At 40.8% G+C, this 27,260-nt stretch overlaps 2 protein-coding genes across 2 annotated transcripts in view; one reads left to right on the top strand and one right to left on the bottom strand.

Moving 5' to 3' along the window:
* Positions 1–1,250: 1,250 nt before the first annotated feature.
* On the bottom strand, positions 1,251–26,913 carry C2CD2 (C2 calcium dependent domain containing 2). Its single transcript, XM_079973178.1, has 14 exons — positions 26,401–26,913; positions 22,223–22,321; positions 18,499–18,630; positions 17,757–17,861; positions 16,210–16,332; positions 15,875–15,995; positions 14,308–14,416; positions 13,689–13,750; positions 13,428–13,555; positions 12,795–12,966; positions 11,051–11,167; positions 10,148–10,275; positions 9,619–9,934; positions 1,251–3,536 (listed from the first exon to the last, which is right to left on the bottom strand). The coding sequence occupies exons 1-14, from the start codon at positions 26,680–26,682 to the stop codon at positions 3,310–3,312; spliced, it is 2,121 nt and encodes a 706-aa protein (XP_079829304.1). The 5' UTR covers positions 26,683–26,913; the 3' UTR covers positions 1,251–3,309.
* UMODL1 (uromodulin like 1) overlaps positions 18,637–27,260 on the top strand; it is a 75,243-nt gene continuing 66,619 nt past the window's right edge. Inside the window, exons 1-2 of the mRNA XM_079973170.1 lie at positions 18,637–19,241; positions 21,439–21,515. Of these exons, the coding sequence (XP_079829296.1) occupies positions 19,117–19,241; positions 21,439–21,515 (202 nt within the window). The 5' untranslated portion in view covers positions 18,637–19,116. The remainder of the gene's footprint in view (positions 19,242–21,438; positions 21,516–27,260) is intronic.

The following is a 27,260-nucleotide window of genomic DNA, read 5'->3' on the forward strand; positions in this document are numbered from 1 at the left end:
ACTAACACATTGATTTGACTTCACCCCATGAGACACACTCCATTGTCTCTCGAAACAGATGCCAACAACAAGGTTGTATTCACACTGTGTTGTTCCCTCCCCTCAACTCTCAATTAATACTTCACCTACCTTAAGTTCTGGAAGCCTGATGGTCCCTTGTGGACATGCGGACAGGCACTTATGTGCACACACCCCTTTTAAGTCTTTTTTGAATCAAGTTTTCCAGTGTATTATTAGCATGATTGCCCACTCTTCACCCCACGGTCCCAGGTGGATTATGATAGTAACAATTTAACCCACTGTTTGCATAAATGAGCAGTCAAATAAATGTATGCTACTCCAAGCAAGGTAAGGATTTGAAGTCACTCACGTGGAAGTATGTTGCTTCCTTTCTCCACTTTTGCTTTCGTGTTCCTGGAGCTGCAAGGGCAATTGTTTTTTTAACATAGCTGTTTTGTGCAAGGGCAGTTCTGCACAAAAGAGCCGTTTAAAAATACAAGTACTCACAGCTTATGTGAGGAGATGGTGCATAGGCACAACCCACCCCTGACATACTCAAAGCACCCTCTTAGAACTGCCCCTAAGTGAACAGTCTTTCCCTCTGGAGCACTGAACAGGTCTTGGTGAACACACACACACACACACACACACACACACACAAAGCTAGACAGAGTTCTCAAGAGAGCCTCTGAGAGCCAAGTAAACAAGTATGGGAACTTAAAATCTCTGCCTTCTGTGCATTTTGTTATGTACTGAAGTTCTCACCCTGGCCACCAGGACTATCATGTATATAGTTTTCACTCAGGTCCACGTCAGTTACTTTAGGCGGGAAAACCTGGGTTGTTGTTGCTACAATGTTGATAGCCGGCTGCCTATAAAAGCAGGCCGGCTGAGCTGTTTGCTGTTCAGTTCTGTTCTGGCCTGTGAATAAACAAGAGTTGTTTGAAGAATCGCTGTGTCATCTGATATGTTCACCCACAACTGAACACATTTAATTTGTACGATTCCAACCAGCCGGACTTCAACTGCAAAAAGTTGAAACTGCACATGTTAAAAGTGTGTAAGCTACAAGTTACGTGTACTGCAAAACAACAACCCCCTCCCTATTAACCAGTGGAAAAAGGCAGGCTGCGTCTTTGCCTTTGGGCTGCTAAAAACAAAATGGAAGTGGGGGTGGGGGTGGGGATATGTAAAAGGCAGCATGCAGTAATGAAGAAGCCACACAATGCACCTTTCGCATTTTTTTAAAAAAATCCAGCAACAGAGCTTTAAGGTTTTCAAATAGTTTTTAAATGTCTTCAAGTATTTGTAAGTTAGAGCAACAAGTGCTTCTCTTTCTAAAAACAGTTTTGCATTTCATTCCACTTATGTGCCATCGTCAAGCTATACAATAAAGCAAAAGCATAACTGAACACATTTGCAATCCATCCTAAATTCATTTACATGGAAGCAAGCCCTATCCATTATGAAATGGGCCTTACCTCCAAGAAAGCGTTAACTAGGATCACATGGTGCTTATACACAAATATTTCATTTTTATAAGTTAATACTCTTAACAGTCAATCTATAATAAGCTTTCATATTAGAAGCTAGCATTTGCCCAACATACTGGAAACTGTTGCTTCACCTCAACAGCCTCCTTTTGAATATTGGCCTTTAGAATGCTGCATCCAAACCATCATTACAGTGGTGCCTCGCAAGACGAAATTAATCCGTTCCGTGAGGCTCTTCGTATAGCGGTTTTTTCGACTTGCGAAGCAAGCCCATTGACAGCTTAGCGGATTAGCGCTATTAGCGGTTTAGCGGCTTTTAGCGATCAGCTGTTAAGCGGCTTAACGGCTTAGGAAAAGGGGGGGAAACCCGCAGGAACTCGCAAGACATTTTCGTCTTGCGAAGCAAGCCCATAGGGAAATTCGTTTTGCGAAGCGCCTCCAAAACGGAAAACCCTTTCGTCTAGCGGGTTTTCCGTCTTGCGAGGCGTTCGTCTTGCGGGGCACCACTGTATAACTTATGTAAATCACTAACGCATATATCAGAAACAGTATCCCTTATCCCAATGATCTCTCTTGATTCAGTGGTTATAAGCAGCAGTGGTATTGGTATAGGTTTCACCTGAATAAAAGTTAACAAGGGTTGATTGTTTACTTCAATCAAGCCACCTGTTCCAAAGAAGTCCCAATGAAGTCAGAATTATTAAAATAGGCTAACGTTTACAATTTCAGTAAAAAAAATATATAATACGAATGTCAGTTTAAAGCTATACACATGTATTATGTTTCCCTTGTCTACCAATCAGTAAAGGTTTCCCAAGCCTTGTTGATATTTTAAACAGCAAACTATTTCAATACTGAAATACATACATCCTTCAATGTGTGTATTTAGTTCCAAAATGGGAATGAGAAAGAAAAAAGACTAAACATACTGTATTGTCATTCATTACTTTTGTTATGATGGGGTACATTTGTCTAACAAATGGTGGGCTCCCCGAACTACAGTGCTGCACTGGCAATGCAGATCTCTCAAAGGATAACAGATAAGTTTTAAGTCATTCATCAGCATACCATCTTAAAAATAAAAGAGTTTTTTCATAGTATATGCACATAATATTAAAATTAAGAGTAATAATAATTGCATAAATTACAAGTTTGTATGACTACTATCTATCAAAAGCAAGTCTAATTTACACAGCTTTAGCAATTATTATTATTCTATCAGGCTACCCCATTCAGCATCTCATTTTTCCTTCCAGTAACATTCTGAGGCTGCAATTTTCTACACCTGGGATTAAGCTCCTCTGCATACTGCAGGAAACGCTTCTGAGTAATTATATACAGGATTGCATTGCAAATGCATGTATTCCACTTCAGAACATCTGGATCAGGATTTCTTTGCTCTTTCCACTTCTACAGCTCGATACCCTGTTTAAAATTTGTATTGCTACTCTTCATTGCTTTTTCTTTAAAACAGAACCATGATATGCCACTATTAACATACATTCATGCAGACAATTGTCCACTATAGCTCCCTGGTACTGTATTTTAAGCCTGATATCTAAAAAGAAATGTTTTTGGACTAAGGCCCGCTGATTTCAATGCACTTACTTCCAAGTAAGTATGGTTAGGACTAAGGCCTTAGTCTTTGCAATGTAAAAATAGCCATAAGTCTTCTACCAATATCATGTCCCTGCTGTGCTGCCCAGCCTTTTCCATGGACCACAGCATTAGTGAATCTCAGTAAGCATATAATAGTTTATATTTCTGTAAACAGTTGCTCATGTGCAGGTCATATACATTTGGCATGTACTAGGCTCTATGCATACGGTTCAACTGATGTGCCATTCAGTTTGCTCTTGCTCTTGCTCTTGAAGAGAATTTTCTTGTTCAAAATGCGTGTTAAAGTCCCCCCCTTTTTTCGAGTACCGTCCGATGTGGGTTGCTCTAGGTAGATGAGGTCATTATGTGACTGGCTCATTCCTGGGTCTTTTTGATGGTGCCGTCGGAGGAAAAACAGCTTTGCACTCTTTTTTAATAGCCCACCTGCAATAGGAAAGATGTGAAACATTTTAGTAGGATGCAATTTCTGTATTAAGTAGCCTTTATCTGAAATAGTAACACTCCCTAAGCAAAGCACCTGCCTCACTTTCAATCCAATTTCTCTTTTCTTTTTTAGTCATTGACTTTCTTTTTTAAAAACAGAAGCAGAAACCATAGTCCTAATTATATATTTTAGTAGATGTGCTAGAATACCAATAGTAGTACTTGGCATTTATGTAGCTCTGAGTATTTATGGTAATTTATTTCAATCATCCACAACAACCCTATGAGGCGAGTCACTATTCTCTCAGGGGAGGGAGCTGAAGCCAATATGGTGATTTTCGTATTGCCATTTAGTCATAGCTCAGGGTCTATATGGAATCTGGAGAGCTTGCTCATAGCTCACACTGCTAACACTACATCATTACTGGAAACTACCCCCAAAATTGCAGAGACATCACCTTGGCAACAGAGGTCCCTATATTTAAAGCTATGGTTTTCCAATAGTGATGTATGGAAGTGAGAGCTGGACCATCAAGAAGGCTGATCGCCGAAGAATTGATGCTTTTGAATTATGGTGCTGGAGGAGACTCTTGAGAGTCCCATGGACTGCAAGAAGATCAAACCTATCCATTCTGAAGGAAATCAGCCCTGAGTGCTCACTGGAAGGACAGATCCTGAAGCTGAGGCTCCAGTACTTTGGCCACCTCATGAGAAGACTCCCTGGAAAAGACCCTGATGTTGGGAAAGATTGAGGGCACAAGGAGAAGGGGACGACAGAGGATGAGATGGTTGGACAGTGTTCTCGAAGTTACCAGCATGAGTTTGACCAAACTGCAGGAGTCAGTGGAAGACAGGAGTGCCTGGCGTGCTCTGGTCCATGGGGTCACGAAGAGTCGGACACAACTAAACAACAACAACCCCAAATATTTTGGTAGCAGTTTGTCTGACAATTATGTAAAGTGTAAGAATTCAGCTGTATCACTTTAGGATCATCCCTGAGAATAAGGGAATCAAGCCTTTTATTTTCCATAAAAGTATATATTAGAAGGTGTACACTTATTAGAAAGGCTTATGGAGAAGTAAAGGTAAAGGTACCCCTGCCCGTACGGGCCAGTCTTGACAGACTCTAGGGTTGTGCGCTCATCTCACTCTAGAGGCTGGGAGCAAGCGCTGTCCGCAGACACTTCTGGGTCACGTGGCCAGCGTGACGAAGCTGCTCTGGCGAACCGGCACCAGAGCAGCACACGGAATCGCCGTTTACCTTCCCTCTATAAAGCGATACCTATTTATCTACTTGCACTTAAGGGTGCTTTCGAACTGCTAGGTGGGCAGGAGTTGGGACCGAATGACAGGAGCTCACCCCACCGTGAGGATTCGAACTGCCGACCATGCGATCGGCAAGTCCTAGGCGCTGAGGTTTTACCCACAGCGCCACCCGCGTCCTTATGGAGAAGTATACACATTTAAATCACTTCATGCCAATATAACTTTTATACAACTATAGGTAAGTAGAAAAGCCAGGGCAGTCAAAGAAAAGCACTCTGTATAGCAAGGAGCCTCAGTTAAGTTGTTTAGAGACAGACAGTGATATCCAACTAAGTCATACTCAAAATCAGACCCACTGAAATAAATGGACTGAAAATAAATTCCATTGATTTTCAGTGTGTCTTCTCCAAGTACATCTTAGTTGTACTAAGATGTACATAAGCCTAGTCTTCCTGACATTCAACTTCAAGGCTCAGATGGGAGAATTAAAGTTCTTCACCCTCCTTATGATATTAAGAGTTCAGAGTGCTTAGCTTTAGGGGGATCATTCCCCTAGTGACAAGCTACAATGATACATATTAAACCACAAAACAAGACCCACTCTTACTTGTACAGCTGCTTAGGGCTGGATGGCTATTATAGAGAAATGGAACTGATGCTTTATTTACTCTGATTTATGAAGTCAGCAAAACATTTGATAGCAATTTTACCAACTGCTTTTTTTAAAAAGGTCAGGGTATCTGGCATAAGTGTCCATAGCTACTTTCAAGAAATGAAATTTTCAGGTTTATTTTATTTCTATAATGTATTTAATCCTTCAGGTATAGAAAGTAAGTATAAGATGAGTGTGGAAAAGGAATCAGTGCAATGATATGTTGAAAGTTGCATTATTTTTATTGTATGGGATTGTGCAAAGAGGCTAAGCGGGTATGTAACCAGCACAAAATGAAGCTACGATTCCAAATGAAGGATTCCTTTGGCTTAGTGTGTTAATTTACGGCCCCAGTCTAGCATAGTTTACAACTGCCACCTCAGAGGACAGCTTCCTTCAAAGCAATTGCTTGTTTTGCACATGTTGATTCATGTTAACTATGTGCAATAATTTTTACCAAAATGCATGCTATTAGAATTAGAGAAGTAAATAAATTGTCAATCCAGTTTCAGACTAGGCAGGTGACAACACTAGTTTTTATAAGCCCCCTGATTGGTCAGGCTTCAGAAAATCAGTTTATACTCCTCCTTCCCCCTTTCCCTCCAACTACAATGCAAGTATTGGTGCAGTTTCCCATCCGTAGTACTGATCAATAGCACTAAGAACCTGAACATCGGGGGTCATTAGCTTTAGAGTCTTAAAGCAAAGCAAATGATTATGCTACCACCTTTAATTTGGGGGAACCTGCAGACAAATAAGTCGCATGATGTTAAAAGCCTCTTTGTTGTATCATATCTAGCAATCTCACTTTATAGATTCCTAGGCAACAACAGGGTTTACTCTGTGCTGCTGGGATTTAAGTTTTCGGCATGACTGGCCAAATACATTTTGCTGTCTCAGGCAAAGGACAGGTTGATGCACCTGCCTTCCCCTCCAATGCACTTGAGTGTAGATGGCAAATTTAAGAATTTAAGGGGCACAGGGCAAGCCACATGGCACACACCCCTCACGTGGCACACGACACCTCAACACTAGCTGCCCACTCTACCCGGTACCAGGTAACTGACTACTCAAACAAATGCTGCAATGCTTAGAGCCAGCATGCAGCACAGGAGCCCAGCTATGCATGCACACACACAATGCCTGCTGTTGTCTGTGGCACCCATTCGTGGTATAGAAAGTAGCTACTTCATTTGCTAAAGTTGTATGATGTCCCATCAAGCCACCTGCAGTTAAAATATCCAGCCAGCTCATTCCAGGCAACAAGAAAGTATAATCTCTTGTAAGGTGGGTTTGTGGGAGGAACAGCTGCCATGCACTTCCACCACCTACTATTTAAAAAACATATCTATCCCACTTGTCAGGGTTATAGAGCATGGATCGTGCAGAGCAGGGTACTTTCTCCTCAGTGCGAACCAATCACAACCAAGCCAAACACATCTGGGACTGGAAAGAAGAGCTTTCATGGCAAAGGGCATAGCATCCAGCAAGCTCAGGAATAAGCACCTCTCCGCTCATAAATTAAGTACTGACTACAAATGCGTAAAGGGTATATTCCAGGAAGCCAAGTCATGCAAAGAAAGGTTCTGTGAGCACAATGAGAAAATGGTCCTATCCAGCAGGAGGAGCCTTCACATCTGTAGCGCAGAATGACTTTTGGGCTTCTTTGGATACTAAAATTTGCGGAGTACAAAATATTCTCTTATTGCAGTAGACGTGAAGGCATACACACACATATGCAAACAACCACTTCCCTTTCAAAGTACATGCAGGAGGCCAATTCCTTTTTAGTTTTATTTGTTTAAAATGGGGAAAGTGGCTATTACTATGCACACACCCCTCTTTTGTACTCTTGATACAAGAACTAAGTTTGTAACACGTTACAAAGAGCTTGGCTTTCAGAGAAAATGTTCTCTTTCAAAGCACCTCCAAGCATGAGCATTATATTTCCACAGTTAATGAATTCTAGCTCCAAATGGACTAGATTCTGTGCATTGCAGCTCAGAATGACAAGTGCTTTGCAAGTGACTTGAAATTGACATGTGACAGTCCTTTTGTCTTCTAATGCAGCTCTCTTCGGCCCCAATCACTTCTGCAGAGAGTGGGTGAGATCTAAAGCACCAAAGGAACATGCAGGCAAAGGTTGCTGAATTCTCTCCCCACTCACTGCCTTCCGTCTGCAACTATTTTTCACAGAAGCTTTTCTTCTGGCTGGGCCTACTTCTGATACCTGAGCCTAGCTGGCAGGGAGGAAGGACTTTAGGGGAAGAGGGCAAAAGCAGCAAGCAAAGGAAAGACAATTTCTCCAGTTGTCTTAAGGAAAATTCATTCACACAGACTAACAGGTGTAGCAACCAAGGTAGAGCTACAACCTATATGAATGGTTATGTCTACAGACACCTTTCGGAGGGGTCATCAGTATAGTCATGAAAGAAACAGATGAAATGTTCTTGATTTGGTTTTCTTTTTAAAGTAAAAGGTTATTCAAGTTATATTAAGTGTCTCACAGTGAAGCTACACACTCTCAAAAACATCAAGACAGATAACTTACTGTGGAGGCAATTAATTCTGGTTGGCATAGTGGTCCACTTATGTTTACAAAGAGAATAGGTAAGAAATTTGGAGTCAGAAATATAGGTAAGGAGGTAAATATAATGAAGATTCAAAATATGCAAGTTCCAAGTTATATTGGCTGAGAACCTGAAGTTGTGTTTTACATATATGTCTTCCATATATATATATATATATATATATATATATATATACACACCCTAGTTTTCCATTTTAAAAAATCCCTGCTCTTGAACTTCTCAAACTAAGATTAAAAAGAACCACCACCCACACTGTAAGGCTGTCACACTATTGCATTTTTAAAGAGCACCCACTGACACTCAATTTTTTTCTACCAAATTTAGAATTCATATAACCAGTGCTTTTTCCTGGGAGGACGCAGGGGTACATATACCCCTAAACATTTTGTGAATCTTTGTACTTTTGTCCATTTATTTATTTTTCCCAATTTGAACTATAAAATAGTGATATTCTTGAGTCAAAATGAGTGCACCCCTAAACAATTTTAAAGAAAAAAAGCACTGCATATAAGAAGTCATCCTTTTGCATGTGGTGCCCTTAGAGCTGCTTCACATACCAAGTTGTACAAACTCACCAATTTCAATTAAAGTGTCACAGGACTTGCCTTGGGTTGTCTGTATGCATTGGGGGGAACTGTAGTTAGTTTTGCTGACAGTACAGTGGTACCTCGGGTTACAGACGCTACAGGTTACAGACTCCGCTAACCCAGAAATAGTACCTCGGGTTACAAACTTTGCTTCAGGATGAGAACAGAAATGGTTCGGCAGCAGCGGGAGGCCCTGTAAGCTAAAGTGGTACCTCAGGTTAAGAACAGTTTCAGGTTAAGAACGGACCTCCAGAACGAATGAAGTTCTTAACCCGAGGTACCACTGTAGTATGTATTCATAGATTGCACATAATTTTAAAAAGAGAGAACATATAGCCACCTCTCATGTTACAGGGTATGCTGCCAGCACACTGCACGAGTACACATGATGTGCTTACTAATGGTGTAGTGTGCAACAGCTCTTATTAAAGTGCTTGAACACCTTTATTTAGGATATATTAAAGCTGGGGTTTTTTTAAGTAAGAAAAAGAAAGATGGTATAACATGAATGAATTATTGAAGTACAACGGAAACTAAGGTAATATGTGGACGTTTACAAGAATTGCTCATTGGAATTCTTGCAATTATAGAAAACTCATAAAAAGATTTGTTCAAGTCTAAACACTTTGCTGTCCTGGCCTGCTTTGGAAGGAAGGACAGGATATATGTTTCATAAATAAAATGATATAAAACAAACAATAAATATAGAGCCGAGTACATCGTTCTTTAGAAGCCCTTTTATGTAGATACTTTTTGCCAGAACTGTACTTTCTCAAGGGTACTGCTTTTGAATGAGGTGCAGCACCCATTTACTAAGGCAGAGAGATGAGTAAATGCAGACACATTAACTAGAATAGGGGAGAAGATGGTTTCTTAAACAAGTTTATATGTAGAATTAATTATGGAAAGGTAATGAAACTGCTTAAAAAGTGTGCTCATAATTTTATTTTATTTTAAAAAAAAAGCTCCAAGAGAAATCACATTACCTTTGGATTTCTTCACAGTTCCAGGTTCCGAGATGCTTATGGAGCTCCCAGACATCTTATCACAGTCTTGGTCTAGTAGTGCATTGCTCTGCCATTGCTCGCTACTGTCATCTAAAGTCCAGGCATCATGGCTGTTTTCCTGGGGATCTTCATGGGCAGGTATTGTTTGGGATACATACAGTGAGAGTTTTTCATTGGAAGGAGACTGTGCAAGAGACCCTTCTACACTGGAAGACTCATCTTGCTTATAGGAGCCATCCATGGCTGCCGCATAGTCCATCATGAGTGCAGCTTCAGTATCCTGAGATAAATTAGTCTGGAACAGTAAAACAAAAGAGATGCAAAGATTATACTGGTTATGAAAAAATGTATAGGGACCGAGGAGCTGTTCTAGGCATATCCAAACCCTTGGGGGATTTTTTGGTTATTCTGCTCTTTTGAGCAAGAAATTTATTTAGTTTTTCAAGTAAATTCTAGGAGGGGGGAATTACGTAAAGTGTGGGGTTCAGGGGATGCTGACTGATCTTACCTTTGACACCCCTGATATTATGATCGTGCTTTTCTTCCTGGGAGACTTGAGTTTTTGCTTCGCAGATTCACTTAGTTGCCGAATAGCTACCTCAGCCACAGGATCTGTGCCATTCAGCACCAGCAGCTCTGAAAAGAACGTGATTAAGAGAATGACAAGATGCAGACAAGATGCAAGATGCAGGCAACAACTGAAGACACAAAGAATCAAAGCAGGAATCTGGTAGAAAGCCAGTTATTTATGTAAACCAAGCCTTAATTTACCAATATTTTTTCCAGTGCACTCCACTGAAATGCTGGTTTCGAACTATAAAGCCTTAAACGGCTCAGGACTGCAATTCCTCAAGGACTGCCTCTCCCCATATGAACCAGCCCAAAACCTGCAATCATCATCAGAGGCCCTTCTTTGTGTGCCCCCCTCTGTGAAAGATATGGAGGGCAGCAACACGAGAACAGGCCTTTTCTGTAGTGGCTCCCTGCCTGTGCAATACTCTCCCCAGGCAGGCTCACCTGGCACCTTTCTTACATTTTTCTAGTGCCAGGCAGAAACATTCCTCTTCTCCCAGGCCTTTGTTTAATTAGCCAGTCTATGGCCTTTTAAACGGGGAGGGACGGTATTGTTTTTGTTTGTTACTATGTTATGTATTTTTGTGTTTTTATACTGTAAACCAGCCTGTGGTACTCGGATGAGGGGTGATATAGAAATTTAATAAATAATAATAATAATTCAGCTCCGACCCTTGAGTTGTGTCTTAAACTTAATGCTATATTTTTACATGTTAATATTTTTAAAGGTCTCTGTGAGCCCTTGCACAAGTAAAACAAGACATAAGTTTTACATGATGATGCATCAGGTAAGGAGCTGCCTTACAACCATAGCCCAGTTCTCTTAGCCATAACTTACCTGTATCTGATGATGATAAAGCCTTGCTTACTGAAGAAGTATTCCGGCAATGGATTGCCTGAACAGACAAATCCTTTTCAATCACCTTCGTTCTAACAGGACTTCGGATTGGTGAATCTAATACACAGAGTATCAGTTATTTTCTCAACTGCATATTTCAAAATATATTCCTTAATAAAGCTCTACTAGGCAAGACATGCAAGTTCCATGATTCAATCTGCTGGCAACTTAAAAAAAAACAAAAAAAAACCCAAACCCTTAAAAACAGCTCTGGGGATTTCCTAATCGAGTCTAAACACTAGGAAGTGCATTTTTAATTCTTCCCTCCCATGACATTTCTCCCTTCCAAAATCCTTTCACCAAACCTGATAACAGTCTTGCTGAATGAAACAGGTACGTATATTGGAAAGGCTCACAGACCAGCGCTTTAACCATTCTGGTCTTCATTTTTGGAGTTTCTATATATTTTTCGGCACATTTTAAAAGCTACCTCACTAGGTCATGGATGCAAAAGCAGGACACGAGTTCAATAAGCACAGAACTGGACATTTTTGACAATTTGTGAAAACTCCAAGCCAGATTAATTTTATTGTGATTTAAGCCAGTCAGCTAGTGTTAGCACTTTCTCACTGTTAAAAATTCACACTTATTATGTAAGTGAGCCTAGAATTACCAGTACATTGCACAGATGCCTTTTATGCTATAGTAAATTTATAATTCATGCATAGTAGATATCTCCACTTGCAGGCTGAAGGACTGACATGGCAGATTTTAAACAGACGTCTCATAAATTAGTAAAAGTAACAATCCATCATCTTCATTGCTGCAATAGAATTTTATTACTTGGACATTCAATCGAGTGTGTGTGTGTGTGAATATAGTCTCAGGACTAAAGAAAACAAATGATTCTAAAGTTGAACACATGCTGCAGACCTGCTCTGTTTTCTTGTCTGTGCTACAATATAGCTAACACACACACACAAAAGAAAGCATGTATTGCAGATGTCTTTAAGTTTCCAAGTCCCCTGATGGCAGCCTGCCTTTCATCTGGTCACCAATACATTTCTAACTTCTCATTCATTTCCAAGGACTGTTCAAAATGCATCTCTTAAGTATAAGGGTAAGTGCTTGGTCAGTGGTGGAATTTGGGCTCTCAAATTTCAGCTGCTCCCTGTGTGACTCCAAAATTTGGTGTTCCTCCCGCTTCTCTTGCTCCATTATGCAGCATTCATTTAGCGCCCCCTGCACTGCGGCCCCCAGTACAACAGCACCAGTTGTGCCAACTTGGTAATACTTGGCGAAGCTATCCATGCACAAAAATTAAGAAAATAAACCTTATGGAAATTCTTATGGTAGCAGCTTCTTACAACATTTTAAAAAAATTTACTCCTTGTATCCATCACCTCCTGAAAGGGTATGAAAAAAGCTGCACACTTTTTCGAAATTAATTCCTTGTTTTCAACAATATTTCAGTATTTACACATACTGGCGTATGTACCTAAAGTAATTGGCTAGATGATAAAGTGTATGAATTTTTGAAGTCATGCAGCTATTTGCAGAACTCAGTACCAGGCTATACTGGTACAGGAACCAACCTTGTGTGACATCATCATGTACCAGGGCCACAGATAATTAGATAATTTATTACCTGCCTTCTATACATCTTAAAAATGTACCAAAGAATTGCTTTTTTTTTTTAAGTCAAGCTTTGGGAGCAATCCAAAGTTGTGTTCTATTCTTTCACCTGAATGCAGAATAGATGGTCTCCCTTCTATTAAAGGCTTGGCTTTCACAGCAGTAACAGTAGTGATCACAGTCCCACAGGGCATCACAGTTCGATCTTTCTCTACTTTTGCAACAGGAATCTTGGGGGGAACTTGCAAGGTTCTAGACTCTGAAGGTTCTATGTATAAGAACTAAAGAAGAAAAATAGGATTTTAAAATTCAATTAAGGACAGTTCAGTAGCGACAAATTGGTGATAAAAATTTTTATAGGCCAAATGTAAAGGAAAAACCTGCAATGTATGAGCATAGTCCCACTGATTTTTGGAAATCATGTACATAAAAAGAGTACTTTTTGCATTATTGTTAGCTACTTTGCATGGTATACATGTCTTCCATTTACTAAAAGAATTTATAAACTGTGTTGGACTAGAGGACCCTTGTGGTCCCTTCCAACTCAATAATTCTATGATCCTATGAAATGTTTCCAAAGCACCAAATTATGCAAATTGAGTATACACCTGAGTCATATTTCAGGGAAAGCCATTCATTTTCAAAAGCTGCCTGAAAGCAAGAAGTTGGGAGCTGATTAAAACTGGTTGGGTCAGGAGGAAAAACTAGTTCGAGAAGCCAGCTTATAAACTTAAAATTCTACCTCTGCAGTAACGGATCCTACAGTAGAGCTACTACTGCCAAGCTGACTGTTCAGTGCAAAACCTTTGTGTCCAGAAGGCTGTCTCCTGAACAAGTCCAAAGGTACAGCAGCCACAGCTGAGAAACCACCTGCATTGAAAAGAAAAGAAATGCATTGAAATCTATCTGAACATGAATCCACTAGTAGATCAGCATCCTATTAGATTGTTGTTGCAGAAATAAAAGATTAGACACATAAAATGAATTTATCTGCAATACTTACTATCCAGTCCCCCTTTTTCTACAATCTTTACTTGCAGTTCTTTTGATTTGGCATTTAATTCACTGTGAACAGAAAAAACAAGCATTTTAGAAATTGTTCAGACTGTCATATAGTTTCATATTTTGCAATATAGATTATTGACTACAGCCTATCCACATCCTGGAAAGTTTCACAAGGTGTATTCCTGTCTGCTAAAAGGTACAAGAACCTTGCAAGAAAAATAAAAAACTTACCTCTCCACACACCTTACTTATTGCAGTATATAAAATTTACCAAAAAGTAAAAAAAGAACTTATTTGGTAAGACCACTGTACTGTCTTCAGCAATACTGAAAATGTATTAAGCTGCTAACAATTAAGAAAATACAACCTCTCTCATTTAATCTTTCTTCACTGGACAACCCAAGCGCCACCCATGTTTGTTTAAAACAAACAGCAACTAAGACTTCCCCCGCCCTGTCCCCAGGCATTGGCACTAGAATATTTAGGAAATATCATGATAACTTATGAATGCTTAGCAGATAGGATTTCCCCCTGCCCCGTAGTGACATCTGGAGGATAATAGAAGGTATAATGTTTTCCACTGTGCTTATTATAGTGTTATTAAAATCAGAACTTACAAGATGAATTCATCTTTCCAAGAGAAGTCCATGGGACTATTGGCTGCAGAGCTTGAAAACTTCTGCAAAGGGTCATTGAGCTGGATTATACATATTGGGCTAATGCCACCTGCAATGAAGGCAAAAGATGAGGAGTTTGTTTCAAGTGAGAATTGCTTAAGGTACCTCTTTATGCTTTCCACATTTGAGTGAACTACTGGCAGGAGACCTCATCCAAGAAACCCTTTGGGAGTTGTGTGAGAAGTATAACCTGTACCAACATGGCTAGCAGTGCAAGGTCTGTTATCTACATGACAACAAAGCAGAAGCAAAGTTACAAGAATGAAGTTAGGAACTCGGGAAGGTTCCTGTGAGCAGAAGCTTAATCATTCCATTTTGGGGCAGGAGAATGTTCTGTGTGCACAATGGAAAATACAGATTATTTTCAAAACAAAAGCCTCCATTTCCCTTTTGATTCAAGCCCTTAGTAGCCAGAAATGCAATTATAGATGTATGCTAAAAACAAAACTGTTTTAATGTTTGAAAGCTGCTCAGGAGACTCAAAGATCCTGTTAGCCATTCATCTAGGGCTTCCTTAGGAAAAATGCAACCAAACCATGATTCAAATCACAACAAAAGAAAGACTGTCAAAGACTATACTGCTCCAAGATCAATTATCATCCAAATTCGGCCAAGATTTGGAAAGTAGGGGTAACACTCAGTTAAAAACAGTATGCAAAGGCAAGGTGAAGAGCTCTGCCCTTAACTCTGGCCTGCCCTGAAGTTAGGGAAACAAGCAAGCATAGACTTGTAGAAGCTTACAAAACCTGATGGGCAAGTTTTTAAGTCAGCTTCTCATAAACATGCTGCACAGTTCACAGCACACATAATGTAATGCCACCTATACCTTTTAGCTGTTCTGATGTTTTGAGTTGTGTAAGGCACGTCTAGTTAATACAACAGAAGAAAGTGTTTCAGTTATTAAAATACTGTCATCGATGAAGCAACATATGAGCAATGTAAGGTATGAAAACGGATGGCTGGAGAGAAATATTTTTCTGTACTGAAGTTAAAAATAATATTTTTAAGAAGTATTATTATAGAAGGCCCATATTACAGAGATCAGTGAAGAGTACACTCTACATGAAAGAGAAAGATCACATCTCTCTGGGGTGCTTCCCAGTGGGGTATGGGCCACCCAGTGTTCAGAATGCAAGGCAAGTTCTTTCCTAACCTCAGAAGCAACTCTGGGAATTTTATTTTGGCAGGAGTGTTGAGAAATGTCTCCTAAGGGCCTGGAGTCCACACATGGAACTGCAACTCAAAAGAAAAGAAAGCAATTTGTTTGAGGTGTTAGCTTGCCATACGATGTGCCTCCTTGTGAGAGTTCTCCATCCTACATACAAAATCCTGAAGCTTCAGAGAGGAAAAAGAATAAACCAAATCTCAACCAGTTATGTATCCCTGAGGCAAAGCCCAAGCCTTTCTCTGCAATTATGGCATATAATTTGTGACCACTGCTTGTTATTTTTGCAGAATTAAGAGATTATAATATGGGGACAAAGGGAAGTAAAACCAAGTTATTTACCCGCAATGCTTTGATTGGTCAGTGTAGCTTTGATGTTTTTCATCAGCAGTTTTAGTTCATGAGCCCTTGGAGGTTTAGGAGGACTGGTGCCCTGAGGCACAACACCTGTTTTTTGTACATTCTATTAAAAGGAAGCAAAACAAATAAGATTGTTTTAGATAAACTCCAAGCAATTTATGTTCACATCAATTAACTTCCAGCAGTCATACATATGTGTGAATTGGACAAATAGATTTAGCCAAAGCCCTGAGTCATAACTTACCACAGCACTAATGAAGATGGAGGCACAGCAGTGACAAATAAAAACAGACTTTAAAATAAAAATAGATAAATACCTGCAATGCCTTTACATCTGTAGGTTTTGTACTCAGAATCACAGAGGGAGATGCTGAATTTATGAGATACCGCAGCAGACCTTTAAGTGTTTCTGATACTGCACATGCCCCAGCTGTCTGGTCCTAAAAAGGAAGAATACATTGATACATTGCACTGCTTGCAAAATTCAGAAGCTTGGTTCACTTTCGAAAGACACCACAGCTATATTGCTCTACATGCACTGTACTGAACAAAAACAGATTTTTGATCCACTTCTCTGGGCTTAAGTTGCATCAGGAAAATGGAAATATGTATAGACATAAGCTCCTTTCCTATGCTCTTACTAACAGCAAAGAGAAATAGTCAAAGCAGTTTGTAAAGCCATGATGCACTCAATTAGAGCAACTTTGTCAAAAGCCAAGTCTAAAACAGCCAAGATCCAAGCTAGAGATCACACTGATTGGCTTACTTCCTGGCAAGGCCCCACAAGTCATTAATAAAATTGCTGATCCACACTGCTCACCAAGAAGGGTCTGCGGTCATAATGCTGCATTATGACTATTTAAGGAAAAGTCATCATTTACTCAGAACAACCTTGACAATTCTCTGCATTATTTTAAAAAAGCAGTTAGTTTGTGCAGATGCTGATCCATGTGCAACATTTAGCTGTGGATAATGACTAAGACACAGGACCAACAGAATATCACCTTTAGCTAAGACCAGTGTAAGATACAGGTCATGTATGCATGTTGCCAACACCCTTTGAACACACACTGTTCTTCAATACTTCAGTCATGTACACCCCTCTGCTAACCTCCTTATTCTTACCCCTAAAAGTTGCGCTGCAACAAATTAAATACCAGTATTTGCTTTAGCGCCCCTTTTCTAGTTCTGAATATTCAGCGGGAGACACAGCAGCTAAATCCAATCCTGCCTCCTATCTGATATTTTAGTTGCATGACCCTCATAAATGGTGCCACTCAGGTGGGGTCTTTCAACCTTGACTTTTAGAAGAGAGAGCTTTAAAAAAACCCTTGTAGGAGGAGAAGGCCATCCATAACCTCCCCCCAGTACACAACTTTGGGCAAACAGCGGCCCTTTTTGTTGCACCACAAAGTGCTTTTAAATCTTCCAGGCTTGGTGTGTGGGGCAGGAAACTAATCCTCAAAGGGGGTGGGGAATGTAAAAGAAGTCTCGTTGGGTGTGTGGAGTTAATCACTGTTCTCTGTGTGGCAAATATTAAAATATCTGTAGACTATTATTAAAGGTGAGCATTGGAAGCAGTGGCTTATAATTACTCATGCAAAACTGACACCTAAACATTTAATTTGAATCATTTCAAAGAGCCATGCTTCCAAGCCAGTGCGCCATGGATTGCAGCTATACATCCTGCTCCTAAGTAATCTGCCTTGGAAGAAAGTCCTTCTAGGTGTCAGATCAAGGTATTAGTGATTATTTTAAAAAGTTAGAATCGAATTTGTATAAGCTACTGCAAACATTATCATTAATTTAACGTGTAGTTTTGATGGAAATCGTGCTAGACACAAGCAAATGCTAACAGACTTACCTCCTGTACTTTATTAGGCTTAATTTCAGTCTTTGTTTCTGAGGTCCAGATGAAAGACCACTTGACCTGAATGTCTTCCTCTTTGGATTTCATTGAAAGTTTCAGCTGTAAATACGATATCATTACCATTTTAGTTTTGCCCATTAACAGATCTTGTACCCTAATTCTACTAGTTCTTCCAGCAATTCACAATGGTTGCAATTCATCAAGCAAGTACTGGGAATTTCCCATTGTCAGAATCTGAATATTTTGTGCTTGTAGATTTTTTTTTTGCCTTCCATAGCCACAAAGGGAGCCCAGTCACCCACACAATTCATTGATAACCATAAACAATCAGATCAATTTAACCTGCCATCATTTATAATTCACGCATGCTAAAAGCCAAGCCATAGCAGTCACTAACTGCATATTAGGGACACAACATTTCATAATGTCTCCATATCTGTTTATATTTAGAATCCTGGTTCTGAGGGTTCAGTCAAACTACAGCTATTAAGTTCAGATGTACTGGCAAACTATGGTTTGATTCAATAAGAAAGTAATGACTTAAGCTTTGCATGCAAGGGGGGGGGGAGGAATGGTTAAGCCTACACATCTAAACCATGGTTAGCAGAATTCTTCAAATGCAGTCAGTATTAAACCCGAGGAGGACTTTTCAAAAGTTCCACTTACTAGACTATCTGGGCTAACCTAATAATAGAAATAAATAAAACTATAGGTAAAATTTAGCAAAACAAATTACCTGCAAATGAAGTGGAGACAGTTTTACACTGTAAGACTGACATTCCGAAGTAACAGATGAAGAAACAGAAGAAGGATTGGGCATACTGACAATAAAATGAAAGGCATTTCCAATTACATTACAAGAGACCACCTGGAATAAAAGTAAAACTTGGCTTTAGAGACTGCATACACACATTTATATAGGACATTATTATGTGCATTTATGTAATTGACTGTCACTCACTGAATGTAGAGTTCAAGCTTTCATTGTGGCAACACATGTCGTCTAAAATTAAAGGAGGCCTCTCCCCCACCTCCTCAGGTGAATACAACTGGCATATAATACTGTCCATTGTATCAAAAAGTCTAATTTTAGAACCCAAATTATATTCCTCTAAAGACAGAAATAGAACAAAGAAGTGAGGACCTGCAACTCAAAATGGTGCATTATATGCCCAGCTGCTGACAAGAGATTCAATGTTCCAGCAAGTATTTGGGATTTGTAGGGGAGCGGAGAGAGAGGAATAGAGGGTTTTTTTTCCCTTTCCCACATTCCTGACACCTTTCCCTCCTACGTTGCTATGTAGAGCTAGCCCTGAGTCCAATCACTCCACCCTGCCTTGCACTGTATTGGAGAATGAGGAAGTTTCTAGGGAAAGGGAAGAGGTGGGCGTTTTTTCTTCCCTCCCTCCTGAAACTGCGCTGGATTGTTCAGGGAGTTTCCCCCACAATCAGGATACAAGCTGTTTGGGGCTTCAGCAGGTCAGTTCCTACTCTCCCCCCACCCATTTCATTTTCCTTTCCTCCAAAACTGACACACTCAACTTTCTATGGAATTTTGAATGTATGTGTTTGCGGGGGGGAGACAAGGGATGTCAAATGAAATAACCAGAAAATGAAATTTAACAGGAAGATATATTAAGTTAGGGAACTAGCTCAGTTATTTTCTGCAACATGCTCTTAACAGACCAGTTGCTCTGCTTCATTAGAGGGGGGGGGGGCTTTACACAGGCAGAAGCAGAACCCCCTCACTTTTTTCTCCACCATGCCATTTAACTGAAATCAATATTTTTCAAATTTGTAAATCATTCCCTTACTGTTTGTGGCTCTAAGTTTAGTTATTAATACAATCAGCCTCTAATGCAAATTCATGTGCCTGACAGATTTTCAACATCGTATTAGAATACACAAATATATTATTTAACTTGCTTGCTTTTCAGCCACAGAGAGATTTGTGAAGGTTAGCTCAGGATGGTCAGACAAAATTAAGAAGACGCTTTCTTATTATCATTATTAGTCTGGCTTCTGCTGAAGACCAGACCAATGAACCACCACGATTCGCCTCTAGGCTTACCTGCAAGAGTACAACATTTTCTCCCTGCCCCAGATTCCTTTCCCACAACCTTTGCAAATAATAATGGTGAAGGCTATTAGAAGCACATATTTCTCTTTCTCAAGCTATTCTCTTTCCCAAGAACAGGTTTGCCTTGTAATTCCTATTAACTATTTCTTGTCTGCTAACTTTCAAAAGCAGAGTAGCATAACCCTAGTCATTAATCCTGTCATTAAGAGATCTGTGCAAATTTTACATAGCTAACATGGAAAAGGTTGTTTATTTACCAGCATGATGCACAATTTAGCCAAACTTTTTGTGAGAAACATCACAAGTAGCAAATTGGGAAAGACTGTATTGATAGAAGAGTGTCTATGCATGCACACAAAAGCTCATACCAATAACAAACTTAGTTGGTCTCTAAGGTGCTACTGGAAGAAATTTTTTTTAAAAAAAATTGACTATGGCAGACCAACAAAGCTACCTACCTGTAACCAGAACGGTATTGATAGTTAGTGAAAACCATAAACACATACTTCTGGGCATAGTGATATTGTTACATTACTAGTCCTTATAATCGTTGTATTTTGCTACAAAAAAGAAACGACCGCAAATATCCAACTCTCCACTCAACAGCCAACTCATACAATACTCTCAGGACAGACACCATAACAGCAAGCAGGGAGCCCTTTACTGTGATTCCACAGCGTTATTTATCAGCTTAAAGAAGTCTTTTAGGCTCAGTAGGTCTTATTCCCAGGTAAGCATACACGGGATTTATGCCTTAAATTGTCACTATGGTTCCTAAAGCTGCAACACTTACAATTTTCCCCAGCAGTGATGTTTTCAGGTGGCAAATTAAGTGGGCTATACTCTTTTAGGGTCTAGAGTAGAATTTACTGAAAGGAACTCAGGGAGAGGGCTCAATATATATGTATCAAACAGCATAACCAGGTCTCTAAAGTACTCATTGGGCATTTGACAAGTGTGTTTATGTTAACAGGCAGTGATGAGACAGTGACAGGGGGCTGCCCCTGTTCTGATCAATTGTTCACTCCTGTTGAGGAAAGAGTTAGCTAGCAAAATGCCTGAAGACAGCTCTAGTGATCTTTCTTCCTTGTACTGATCAGGCCCACATCTCCTTAATTTCACTAGTGCTTCATCAGCAGTAAAGTATTCCAACAAAGAAATCGGTTAACAAGGCACAGCGTGTATGAAGTCTTCACATTGCATTTGTCAATATAAGCTAATCCTGGCCATAGCAAGAAAATTATAAAAGAGGATTATTGCTACTGTATGATTTTCTGTTATCAATATTCACAGGCACGTGACTGAGAGGACACACCCACTGCTAGAGAAAAGCATGTATTTAACAATGAAGTGAAAGTCTGCAGAGTGCCACTCCCACAGTTCACAACAGTTGGAAATTACAGACAATATTATGTGAACTTTGTTCAGGGTGCGCCTTAAGCTAAGAACAGCAGGAACAGAGAGATAAAAGTGTAACTCCATCCAGAAAGGCCAGCCTACAAGATGAAGGCATACCTCAGACTAGGCTTGTTTACAGGAGATTAAATTGAACCCTTGATCCTACTCCTGTTTTGATATTATTACCTTTGCTCACAGGAGTACTTCTGCAACTTACTCAAAGATTTTGAAGCCAGAAGGATTTGTGCTCGTGTTTGCTTCTCATGGAGACACTGGTATGTCAATTCCTAGCATACTTGTGCCTGATTTGCGAATATTTTTCTTCACTGGAGTGATTTCAGATACACTCCAGTGAGAACAGCCTTGCAAAAAAGCAGTCCTAAAATTTTTTGTAGTACCAGTTAAATTAAACACTATGTAGTTTGCCAACCACATCAGGAGCCTGACAACCATGTCGGTTGGGATATTACTAACAAAGACAGAGTTCTTAAAATGTAATGTTTTTATTATTTCAGATTCTAACTAGGGCTTTCTGTGTATTCACAGGGCTTCTATTCCAACATCAGATGCTAAAACACTATGCATATGCTTCTTAGAAAAACAAAATGCAGCCCTTACAATTATATATCCATTCCTGGTCTTTATATTTGTATAGCTTATATTTTATGGAATGCAGTTTCTAAGAGGGCAAGTTATTAAGCAGTTGCATAGGGGCATACTGCATTTTTAGTACAGACCACTTTATCTGTGTATATTAATGATCATAAAAGAAAAAGGCAATCAGAGACAGACAGACAAAGATAGGGTGTGCAGTCCAATAAAGAAAACAACAAATTGTTACACTGACTGATATGTATCATTTTAAAATTGTCCTTTACCCAGATCTAGACTTCAGAAATTCAAATGCATACATTTTGGTGGGGATGGGAAAACAAGACAAGAGACCCACAAAGTAAGGAACTATCAGGTCAAGCAAGCTCACCTTTTCATCAGCAGACTTTACCACACTTACAACACGTTGTACCACAAGCTCTAGAGGCTGAGGAGCTGCATGTTCTTCAAATGTAAACAAGCGGGAGTCCTGGGGGAGAAAAGTAACATTTATTTGAAATAGTTTCCATAGCCCAAGGCAGAAATGCTTCTGAGTTCCAGTTGCTGGAAACCACAGGAAGGAAGAATGCTCTTGAGCTCAAGTGCTCCTTGAGAGTTTCCCACAGTCATCTGGATGAACATGGTGAGAACAGGACGCTAGACTAGATGGGCCATTGGCCTGATCCAGCAGGCTCTGACGTTCTCAGTTCCCTGTTTGGCATGGGTTTCAGAGTATATGTTATTATTGAAGTTCACAGATTCCAAAGAACCCCAAACAGCTGGATGTTCAGCTAAATTCCAAGTCCTAGGACTAAATTTAGAAGGAAAAATATTTGACAATTAAGTATGCAAATATGCTTGCCATAACAGCTCCTTGATTTCATCTGAATTAGGTGCCTGAGAAACTCAACTGCTTATATTAGAAGAGCCAAAAAGCAACTTATATTTATCTTGCTTAGTAATGTGTGCCATAAATCATGTGGATACAAGATCGTCACCTAATTGTGTCACCTAATTATAACTTCAGTATAAACAGAAACCAAGTAATGGCTACTTAATACTGTGGTGGACATAAGTTTAGTTTTAAGAACTAACCCCTGTGAGCAGTCCATGTCCACCCCATACTGACAATACTAAACAGAGTAATTTTACCAACAAGTTACTTAGCATTGTACAGCACTTTAGAGTGTTCAAAGGATTCACATTAACTCCCCCAGTCTTCCTAATGACTCTTTAGGGTAGGCCAGTATTATTTGTATAATTGCAAATTAGGGGCTAAGGCCAACAGATTCTAGTTCGCCCAAGGCAATCTTGTAGGATGTTGCATCTCATTGAGGACACTCTTAGGGTTGTGTCTGTGTATGATTAGGGTTTGCTCACATATTTTTGTGGGGTACAGCCTCCAATTCCTTATTCATTTCTACAAATATTATCAAGAATGCTAGGCATGCAACAATAATTGCCAGTAGTTTACACAAAACTGCAGTGAACAAGATACAGTGCTTGGGTTGTCTCATACAAGGCAATCTCCTGGAAATGCAATTGCATGATTTGGGGTGGCCCAAGTATGAAATTGGGGTTAATAGCCCCAGTTCCTTATTTGTGTTATCTGAGGTTCAAGTACTATGCAAAACACAATGTGTTTTTTGTTCTGTTAGTCATATACACAAATATTATTAAACTGACATTACCAGCTGTAGCTGGTGTGTGTGTGTGTGTGGTAAACTACATGCTCATACTTTCAGTTCATTATAACATACATGAAAACTTGAGTCATGGGGTAAGGAGAATGTGTGCATGAATTCAACTGTGCTTAGCTTATTTTTGGTTGCTATTTTGTTACTGTTGTTATTATTGTTTTATAGATTATGAAGGCTGAAGTACTTTTTGGATCCTATAATATGATTTTTGTTGTAATTGTGATGTTTAGCTTTTTTTAGTAGTTTTGTTAATAGTGTTTTATAGATCGCAATTGTTTGATTGATCATTTATAATTGTTTTGCTGGTGATTCATGCTGTATTTGTGATGTTCTATTATTGAATTGTTATTTATAAGCAGCCTTGGGATTCATTTGAATGAAAAGTGGCATAGAAATATAATTGATCAATCATTGGCAGGGGAAAGGAATACAACTCCTGTTGAACACAAGTAAACTTTAAGCAGTGCTGAAAGCTCTACTGCAGATGTTCTCAAACTGTGGCCAATGGAAAGGTTGCTGAACAGCTGAGACTTTCTGTTCTCAGTCCTGCACGCAAGCTACTGCTGCTCCACTGGCTTATGACAATTCACAAGATTTTAAAATGTGCAAAAAAATTTAGCTGATTTGTAGGAAGGACTCTATGAACTGTAAGCAGAGACACTGTATGAACTTTTGTAAAACTCCCCCCCCCAAAAAAAACAAACTATAATAAAAACATTTTTTTAAAAAAAGAGTCATGGTCACTTAAGACTGGGTACATTTACCTTTCTCTTTTGTTCTTTCAGTCATGTATGATGTGATTTTAATGACCTGTTCACATTTGTCAAGTAACAAATAAGTAAAATAAATAAAGCTAGCACACCCCTTCATGGAAAGATGGAGAATTTAGTAGTCATCTGCACTGCTAAAAATTTAGGATTTCAAGCCTGTGTGTGTGTGTGTGTGTGTGTGTGTGTGTAATGTCTTGAACTTGCAACGTTAGCAATGGAGTCACATTTAACTACAAACTGCTTATTATATGTTGCGTATGCTCAGTTGTTACATTAACATTCTTCTCGAGTCTGTGATGAAGCAGAAGAAGCAAATCAGAGTTTCACTGGCTTCCTGATGACAGCATTGTTTTGAGTTGGACGGCTCAGTGAGAGAGTAAAAACACATTGCACTGCCAGGCAGTGAACTCATCAAAAGAAAAAGGATGCAGTTGCTTTCTTGGAAAGGATGTACGGATGCAAGGCATTGTTACTTTCCTATCAGCTTTCCTACAGTGTGCTTGCTTCCTAGCCTTTGACCCCCTCACAATTTACAGTTCAGTTTGCAGTTTCTTTTGTTTTTGATTTAAAGTTATTAAGATCTAATGGAACACAGACAAGGAACGTGCTAGGTCAGGTATCATTAACCTTTCCTGACACAGGACCCAGTTTTAAACCAAACATGCATTTGGGGACGCATTTCTTAACCTTTTACCATACATATAATTGCAGGGTGCTAGTCAGAGGCATGCCTAAGGGTCGGTGAAACTGGCCTTCATCGGGGTTGCAGGCCTGGGGGGCACTTGAGCAAAAATCACCTACCAGGCTACGGAGCGTATATATGTGTGTGGCGAAGCACTGAAATTTAGGATAAGGTTCCCATCCTTCACACAAAGGGGTGCAGTAAAATGATTTTTCAGGGGCGGGCACCAATAAGGGCCCCTAGGTATGCCTCTGGTGGTAGTGCTCCTTTTGCAATCCACCTTGGCTCAGGCCATGATCCACAAGCGGGTCGTGACCTACCAGTTGCAGACCAATGGGCTAGATGACTATGCACGGCACAACCACTTTGATTTATATTTTATATAAATTTCATGAAACAAAAACATAAGAGCAATAATAATAAAGAGAGCTCCTGGGGGGCAGCTGCCCCCCTAAATCAAGTAAATAAAAAAATATTTAACTGACCAATTTCATCACAGATAACTCAGTTCTGTCTCCCCTAACAAAAAGCCTGTCCACTCCTTAAAATAAATCATGTCTATGCCCATAGGTGGGAGAAAAGGAGGCTGAATGAATGAACGCTTGGAATAGGAGTTTTAAGGGATAAGGTAAGTGAACAAAATCACAAACAATAGTGAAGGAATTGCTCCATTTTCCAGAAATTCAAGAAAACCCAGTGAGTCTATACATAACCTACTTGCAAATAGTTGTCTGGTAGCAAGGAGGAAAAGATCCCTTTTTTTAGATTTTAGATTTCAGGTTAAACAAAATTACACTGATCATTCCACATAAAGTCTCGCTGATTTTAAGCAACTATACAGCCCCTATACATTTATGCTTGGGCGCTTATCAATCACCCTCTGTTGACATCAATCAAGTCTACTCCCTAAGCAAAGCTGAAAGGTCCTGCCAGTGTGTGGTCAACGAAAATCACCTGCTCTCGGATCAGTGCAACCAGTGCAACTCACAACACTTAAGAATCGAGCAGCTTTTACGGTGCAATTCTCATGGCACCTTGACTTGAGTGCAAGTTCTCTGCCCGCCCCGCCCCGCCCCGCCCCCCAGTAAATATTATTTGTCGTTGCTCAATTTCAGTCTGCAGAGCGCCTTAGCGTATCCCCCTGTAGTCTGTTTGCAGCAAAAACAGCACGCAGTTTTGTTGTGGCACCTTCCAAGACCAACTAAAGTATGACGATGGCGGAAGCTTCTCTGGACCACGGTGCGCTTCCTCAGGTGCACGAAGTCCTCGCCTCCCGAGTTGCAGGTCTATAGGACACAGTTTGGCGAGGCAAGATCGCGACCAGCGAGGTGAGCAGGAATTGCAGGGAATGGGATGGCGAGCCCAGCTCCCTCCGGAGACGGAACCGCGCAGAGCTGGCCTCAATTCTTTGTCTTACCTCCCTTGATTTGGCTTCCCGGTTAAGCGCCGCTATCCAGGCTTTCTGCCACTGGCTCCTCCAGCTGCTCAGAGACAGCAGCCAGGCGAAGAGGGGACCCTCGTCCTGGGGCAGAAGTTGCTCCGGCGCCGGCACCGGCGTCGGCTGCCTCCTGGCGCCTCGCCGCAGCGCGCCCAGGCCCCACTGCACCAGGTAGACGGCGAGCACGGTCAAGGCGGCCGCGAACAAGGAGAGCAGCGAGAGGCGCTGCAGCTCGCCCAGCCAGTAAGCCAGCCAAGACATGACTGACCATAATGAGGGAAGCCTCCTCACCTGGCAGCAGGATCCCTCCCCGCCTCCCCGCGCGCCTCAAGGCATCGGGCTCCTCCGCGCCCCCGCCGGCCCACCAGGAGCAAGAAGAAGAATCCCCTCTCCGGAGGGGCGAGAGCCAGCAGCCCCGGCGACGGAAGGGCTCGCGAAGGACATTCGCCTCCCTCAGCGAGAGAGAGAGAAGTCGCCCGAGCCAGGAGCCAGCAGCCAGCGGGACGCGAGAAGGAGGAGGAGGAGGAGGAGGAGGAGGAGGAGCCCGCGTCACAGGGCAGGACCTGCCCAGCCGAGCCTTCAAGCAGCGCCACACGCGCGAGGAGAAGCCTTCAGAAGCGCCGCCAGCAAAGCGCGCTCCTCGGCCCCGGGAAGCGGAGGAGCCAGCAGCCGCATCCTGCCCTCGCTCTGCTCCTCTCCGGGCAGCCCTGCGCGACGTGCGCGGCTCCTCAGGTCTCGGCAGCTCCGGGCGCTGAGGGAATTGTTGTCAGGCTCTCAGCTAAGCTGCCCCGCCGCCTGCGGGGAGGGAGGAAATCTCCTCCCCTCTCACGCGGACCGGG

The sequence above is a fragment of the Podarcis cretensis genome (assembly GCF_951804945.1).
Source record: "Podarcis cretensis genome assembly, chromosome: 4".
NCBI lineage: Eukaryota > Metazoa > Chordata > Lepidosauria > Squamata > Lacertidae > Podarcis > Podarcis cretensis.

Excerpts from the sequence above, each read along its gene's own strand:
- C2CD2 (XM_079973178.1), bottom strand. The coding sequence starts at position 26,682 with ATGTCTTGGCTGGCTTACTGGCTGGGCGAGCTGCAGCGCCTCTCGCTG. Across the intron at positions 18,631-22,222 it reads TAAAGTCTGCTGATGAAAAG|GTGGTCTCTTGTAATGTAAT; the intron begins GTGAGCTTGCTT and ends CTTTTATTCCAG. Across the intron at positions 13,556-13,688 it reads AGAAAAAGGGGGACTGGATA|GTGGTTTCTCAGCTGTGGCT; the intron begins GTAAGTATTGCA and ends TTTTCAATGCAG.